This window comes from Centruroides vittatus, unplaced genomic scaffold (assembly GCF_030686945.1).
Source record: "Centruroides vittatus isolate TY-2023 unplaced genomic scaffold, ASM3068694v2 contig_357, whole genome shotgun sequence".
NCBI classification, from domain to species: domain Eukaryota; kingdom Metazoa; phylum Arthropoda; class Arachnida; order Scorpiones; family Buthidae; genus Centruroides; species Centruroides vittatus.
In genome coordinates, this window is record NW_027122180.1 from 2047908 (window position 1) to 2055524 (window position 7617).

General features: G+C 32.0%; 1 protein-coding gene across 1 annotated transcript; it reads left to right on the forward strand.

Annotated features, from left to right (window-relative positions):
- Positions 1-5735: 5735 nt before the first annotated feature.
- LOC136974854 (jerky protein homolog-like) lies at positions 5736-6304 on the forward strand. The gene is made up of 2 exons (XM_067269834.1): positions 5736-5990; positions 6059-6304. The coding sequence occupies exons 1-2, from the start codon at positions 5736-5738 to the stop codon at positions 6302-6304; spliced, it is 501 nt and encodes a 166-aa protein (XP_067125935.1).
- Positions 6305-7617: the final 1313 nt, after the last annotated feature.

A 7617-nucleotide genomic window follows, 5' to 3' on the forward strand; every position in this document is an offset into this window, starting at 1 on the left:
ATTTGCTTTTGCTATTTTTAATAAAAAATCGAAAGTTTTCTCTAAACTTTTTATTAAAACAACTTTCAAGATAATTTTGTGTTTTCATAACTAAGGATGATAAAAAGTACTGAATAAATTAATGTAACGAAATGTAACTATACGTTTGAAAAAATAAAAAGGTAATCAATAGGAACTTTAAGGAAACATTCAAGATTAAATTATATATATTTCGCTATATATATTTTTTAATTAAATTCAAAATTTTAAACTTTTATACAACCCTCTGTCTCTAAGAACAGAAACGTTCATTTATTTCATTATTGGCTCTTTTCATAATTAAAATTTAATGAAAAGTCTGGAAAGTCTGTTTATAATCATATTAAATTAATAATTATTTTATACAAATGTTAAATATGTAACGTTTAATTGTATTTTACATAATTATTAAACATTTTATTTAAAAATCCAAACTACATAATTTATGATATAGTTTGTCTACTATATAGAATTATTTTATTTTAAATATTTAAAAATAATTAAACGTAGATTTCTCTCTGATGTTCCTTGTTGGTATCAAATATTTTGACCCGGCATCTGATTTAAAATCTAATCACAAAAAAAAAATTAAATTAGCGAATTTAATTTGAGTTTAATTGGATAAATTAAAAATTTTTTAAATTTATCTAAAGCATATATAGGCTATATAACCAGACGGAGGTTATTTTAGGCTATAAATGTCCTCTGTCGGTTATCGCCTTGCTATTCTATGTATGAGTAGTTCTACGCGGCGCAATCATTCCGCTAATATATAGCCTATATGATATATAGTCTGTATTAAATCCCCTTTATGTTGCAATGTTAACTGTATTTATTTTTGTTATAGTTATATTTTTAGAAGAATTTCTGTAGGAAAGTTTTTCCCGTCCCTCTCTTATTCAAAAATTTAGTGACGATTTATCGATTCCTGGTGCCACCCTTTCTTTTCTTTTTTTGACAGAAAAAGTGTCGTGACGATTTTAAGTTTTAGATAAATTATTTTATGTAGAGAGAGTCGATTTACGAATTAGTATGTGTTAATAAAACAAAGAATTATTTTAAATAAATGGCGTTGACTGGTAATGTGCGGGACGGATATTCAAGAAAAAAATATTGTAAAGGTCGCCTTTGGCGGCCTGAGTCTAAGAAACCGCCCGACTGAGATAATTGCTCCCACCTGGAGCCGGGGCCATAAACGGCCGGAACGATCAAAGGTGTAGCGTCACCACTTAAGGGTCAATGTGTTGGCCACGTGCCGGCCAGCTTGGGAAAATAAATGTAAATAAAGCACGGACGCAAATGTAAGCTACGTCGGCGGGAGATAGAGCGGACGTCTTTGAAGGCTCTAAGAAAGGGAAGGAACTGATTGGTCGCAGGAGGTAGTAGCAGAATCCCTTAAATTGGAAGGGTGGCAGAAAAACGAGGAGAAAGGGCGAGGGACCGGATACGTGGTGGTCTCTAACACTAGGTAGGCCTTTGAGGCGTATAGAGAGAGTGTTCTCCTCTTGGAAAGTCCTCTGGAAAAAGGTCGGTGTAGAGACGGACGGCCACGCGGTTAAGCCATCTCCGGAAAGTGACTCGTGTTCCCCGGCCAGACAAGCCGACGTGCGGCATCACAGTTTCGGTACATTAGCGTACGTAATGTTATTGCATAGTGTACATCTTTGTAAATATTTGTAAATAAACTATATATAACTAATTATCGAGTGTGGAGGTGTGACTTTCCACGGACCAACTAACGGACAATCTCGAGGCGTAAAGAACAACTCGGGACGGAACATTTGTAAAGATCACGTGACGAGTAAGAAGGATCTTCACTAATATGTAATGTAAAAATTTTAATTAAACAAAATACTTAAACAACGAACAATTATTTATTCTGACATCGTCACAATGTCTGGCTGCGATGTTTAATAATATTTTTAATTAATTTAAAATATATGCTCTCCACCTCAAATTAGTAGTGTCTTGCTTCTGTTCATCACACTTTTCCTGAGTCGTGCCGGTCATCTAACTCCTTTCAGGAAAAAATTTTGAATTGAAATAACGTGATTTCCGGTTTGCATCGGAAGTTCGTATATAGTTAATCAGTTAATATGGCCTCCTGCCCCTATTCTTTTCATATCTGGTCTCGACACACATGGAAAGCTTAGCACTGTTCTCGAGAGTAAGGTTTGTAAATAAAGTACTGTGCAAGAGTACTTTATTTACAACACGTTATCTAGTTATACTCATGTAACGGTATTCGTTTGTGTTATCAAAATATGTTAGCAAACAGAGTCACGTGTGTGCTAGCACAGTGTGACACCGTGAGCCATAATATATCTATATATATTAAATAAAGGAATAAGCATCGAAAAAGTCACACATGGATAAAATTTTGATTCTAATTGGCTATGGTACATGATCTATCCTGTTAATCATACAAGTCTAATTCGGCATTCCAGCGAACCGGAAGTGTCGCCATTATTTCTCTTTGACTTTGAAGATTTAATCGACAATTTCGAGTACTTAAACCATATTTTTATTTAAAAGTTTGTTGTAATCTGCATACATTTTGATAGCATTTATTTATTGTTGAGAATTGTGAGTCTATTTATTAACTTTTTTGAAAGTTGTAAGGTTATTTACTGTTAAAAACATTTTTACACTCATTCTTTATTTTGGAGAACATTTATGGAATTAAATTACCATTAAAATTTTGCATTATTTTTACATATTATTATTATTATAAATTGTTCATTTTTTCGTGTTGATAAAATTGTTTAAATACTAGATTTTTATATTTATTATTTTATCAGATTGTTCACAATATTATTTTAGAATTAAATTTAAAAACAACGTTTCTATACTTATCCTATTTGTTAGGTGTTGGTACAAATAAAGTAACCGAAATTTTACAATTATTTTTCATGCAAATTTTAAGTTAAACTTCAACGCCGTTTTTCTCAAAATTATAATGTTATAAATTAAATTTTTAAAACGCTGGTATCTCGCTCAATTTTTAACCAATCGGGATGTCTGTCTTGTCTTTTTTTTTCTAAAAAAAATCCTTTTAGTATGTACAATAAGACGCACACAAAAATAAAAATTGCTTTATTTTCCGTACCTTATTATAGATTGCATCACATATACAATGTTACAAATAAAATGAACCATTCCAGAACCATAGTTTAGGAATGACTAAAGCTTACTGAAGTCTGTTCCTCCCACACCAACTTCTACAATCTACTGTATTGATACTTTATCTGATAATCAACTAGATAAAATCACTAACTTTTAAATATGTACAGTACAAGGCTAAACAAGGTGCAAGGAAAGTTTGCCGTACATGTTGAAAAGTTGGTAATTGCATTTGTCGAAGATCACCGGATTATGGGATCCTACAGAGAATTTCTTGCCAAAGTCCAACGGAACACGGGGTAAAAAAAATAGTATAATCGAAAAGTATGTGAAGATCTGAAAAACGATTATTCAGGGATAATTTTTGATAACTTGTGCCGTTGTCGAGTAAAGTAACATGCAAGTCAGGAAAGGCAGACATGAAGATAAACATGTAAATAGGCGCAATTATCGTTAGCAACACACGTGCTAACGACAATTGCACCTATATGCTATACCATTTGTTATAGCAAGTATGTGCCCAAATCATTCTCATTTGACCATAATTAGTTTTATCTTCATACTTCTAGTCATTCCCAAGTTACGGGACTACTTGTTCACTTTATTTTTAACAAACACCTAGTATATAAAGAGATGGTAGCCTATCAAAATTAATTTAGTATCCGTAAAATTGACCAATGAGAAGTTTATTAAAATTTACTGAAAGCATCAATTCACTGATTTTTCTTCTTATCTTAGTGATGTATAAAAATGTTTCTCTATTATTATATATTATAATATATATAAATATACAGTACATACATATATATATATAGGCAATACTGTATATATATTTAAGAATTAGATTTTTTGTATTTTTTTTAAAACAGAATCAGTCTAAAAACAGTGTTTTTTATGTATTAATAGGTTTAATATATATTTCATTAAATTTAATTAGTACTCCTATAAGACGATACGGTAAATTAAATTAATTTATATTTTTTAACCAACTTTTTTCATTAGTAACAATATAATAAACTTTATTTTATTATGTACAATTACTTACTCATAAGATATTACGTTGTGAATTTATAAGAATTATTCATTAATTTTTTAAAATATAAATTTGAAGAGAACGCTTTTATTTTTAAAATTTTATTATATAAATAATTGAAAACAATAAAATAAAATAAAATATTTTGAAAATTTAATTGTTAACGTAGGGATTTATATGCGTTTAAAATCACATTACATGCGCATACATATGCACTTTACAATATACGAAATATGCATTACGCATATTAAAAGCGCCGGTAATATACACTAAAATTTATAGGTTAAAATGAATATGTAGTTTATTTTTATCTGCAAGCAAAACTAACTTCTATTACGCCACACATTTAGATGGAAGAGGATAAACATATGATAATAGGTGACACAAGGAATTTGAAAATTATGATGTCATAAAACACTTATTAGAATAACGTTTCTCGTAGGACGTGCGCAATAAAGTCAATTACGAATAAAATTACATGTTCAATAAACTTTTATAAACTTCTTTGCTATTTAAACCAATGACGTAACTATAGGACTAGGAAACTAGGTTAACCATTCATCCTCAAACATCTTGTAAACAATTGTAAATATAGAAATAAATTTAATCATGATTGATTAAAGTAGTCATATGTTTTTCTCTATAGCCCTGTACAAATGATGAAAAATGAGTAAAAGCTCCTATTTAGTTATTAACTAATTATAGATTTAATGCCGAAGTTGATTGGTAATATTTCGTTTCAACTGATATCATGAACTCTATTAAAGTTAGTTTCGGTGCAACTAGACCTTCTGTGATCAATCGCTGCTTTGACTCATTTTGACGTTTCATGTTGCGCTGATGTAAGAACATTTCAACATGCTGAGAAACTTGAACCATTTTTTAGCAGGAAACAATTTGTAGCATACATTACAATTAATTGTTCCATCTGTTTTAAATGAATGTTCACACTGCTGTAAATACTTTTTTAGCAATTCAGCATTAGTTTCTAGTATTTTATTGCTTTACTAACAAAAAGTTATCATTTTTATGTTTATTTTTTATTTTTTATTTTTTGTGGTTTTAGGCCCTTTACCGCTCTTAGAGCACAAAAAGGCCAATACATTTTTATGTTTAATTAAACATTAAATTTCGCAAAAAGCACTCGTTTGTGGGCTTTGAAAACACGAACAATAATTATTGTGGCATTGTCATAATACTAGGCTGCAATTTTTAACCATATTTTTTATTTAAAATATAGTGAAAACTGCTTAGGCGACCACCTGCATTCGACGAACACCTGTCAAAACGGGCAAAACTTTCTGGCACGGAATAATTTATACATAAAGTCTTCGTATAAGTGACCTGTATTAAACAACCTCCTGTGTAACGCGACCGCGGGCAGCGATTTTTGGCCCGAAACAACATACAATAACTGTAATAAACGACCACTTCCGCGAATATATCTATTCTAAACTATTGTTGGAACCCATCTCGGGCACTTCTCCTATTCTTGAAATTAGTTTCAGGTGTTAATGGATTAGTTCAGCAACAAAGAAAACTCATTTCCGTTTGTTCGAAAATGTCGGAAAAACGAAAGCGATGCGAAGTGCTGTCGTTTGAAGGTCGTATTAAAGTTATTAGAGAAAGTGAAAATGGCTTATCACAACGGAGATTAGCGGAGAAATTTAACTGTGGGAAAACGCAAATTTTCAAAATTATTCTACAGAAGTCAATACTGGAGGAATGGGAAAGCAATGGAAACAAGGATAGCAAACGAAAAAGAAAGCAACCGAACGAACAGATAAACAAATTGGTATGGGAGTGGTTTCAAACGGCAAGTGCTAATCAGATTCCTTTTAGTGGAATCCGTTTAGCACTTGCCTTTTAAAACCAATCATTCAGGCAAAAGTACGCGCATTTGCAGAAAAATTAGGGATTTCGCCGTTTTGCGCCAGCGATGAATGGCTGGAAAGTTTCCGGAAGCGTCATAACATTGTTTATCGTACCTTGTGTGGTGAAAGTGATGACGTCAATCAATTTAATGTAGAAGATTGGAAACAGCATGTTCTTTCGATGATAGATGGATATGATTTTCGCCATGTCTATAACACAGACGAAACAGGACTTTTTTCGTGCCATTCTGGATAAAACTTTAATCGAAAAGGAAAAGAAGTGTTCAGGAGGCACGATGACGAAAGAACGCCGGACTGACATGTTTTGCTATAATGCATTAGGAGAGAAAGAACCAGCGTTGGTCATTTCTAAGGCACTTCGACCTAGATGCTTTAAAGGTATCGACATCGCAACTTTGGGCGTGACCTGGAATGCCAATTCCAGAGCTTGGATGACAGCAGACATTTTTCAAGAATGGATAGAAAAATTAAATGAAAAAATGAAGAACCAAAACGGGAAAATTTTACTTTTTCTGGACAATGCCGCCTGCCTTCCCCCAAGATTTCACTTTCGAATGTTGAATTGAAATTTCTTCCGCCCAACACTACGACCCACCTTCAGCCGGATCAGGGCATAACGGAAATGAGTTTTCTTTGTAGTTGAACTAACCTGGGAGTTTAAGATACTATACAGAAAAGAACTGTAAAAGTTTTGCTTATAATTTAAGGAGAAGAATATGCACGTGCATACAAATCTGGGACTTAAAAACTGTATTAAATAAAAACTATCTTGTTTTGCTTTATTAGTTTATATATACAAGACCACGTTTCCACGATATTTTTAGAAAAATAATATCCAAGTAATTCTCGCATGCAAAATACTCAAAAAAACAATAAACGCATTAACGCAAAATTCAGTTTTACAGGCAACCTTTCCGCCATTGTCCAATGACAATCGCGGAATGTAATGAAATCCTATTATGACAAAAAATAATAAAATAGTTTTATTATTAATTAATAAGAAAATATTAAATATTAAAAAATACAGCATTTTTGAAGTTAAAATAAGATTAAACTAACCAAAACCAAAACCGAAGTGATGCAGAGATACCACGCGCTTGTATATCGATGACGTAATACACGTAACTGAGGAGCAAACGAAGAGAAACAACTTGAATTAATTATCTCGGAAAAAAGAAAATGTGCATTATAATCGAGAAAATGCAAGTACTGTATTAATCTTTAAAATATTGGTATTAAATCTGTCATAAAATCACGATGACTCCTGTAAATCGAGTTATCCGATAAGAAAAAATATAATACCAATATAGCTCTATCGTTAAAAAAATCGCTTATAAATGCTCACCTCGAGTTTTGTTTAGTAGTGTGCAAAATACGTACGGAAATACGGTATTACAGCACTACTTGTATTGGACGATCACCTGTCTAAAAGACCACTTTTTGTAGGAACCGTGGGTGGTCGCCGTAGACAGGTTTTACTGTATATGCTCTCAATCTCAATTAGTGGTGTCTTGTCCCTGTACATTATACTTTTCCCGATAACAACGT

What these genes read in the sequence shown, in the direction of transcription:
- LOC136974854 (XM_067269834.1), top strand. Translation starts at nt 5,736, where the DNA reads ATGTCGGAAAAACGAAAGCGATGCGAAGTGCTGTCGTTTGAAGGTCGT. An exon ending in TATGGGAGTGGTTTCAAACG is followed by an intron (nt 5,991 to 6,058) that starts GCAAGTGCTAAT and finishes CCAATCATTCAG; the next exon opens with GCAAAAGTACGCGCATTTGC.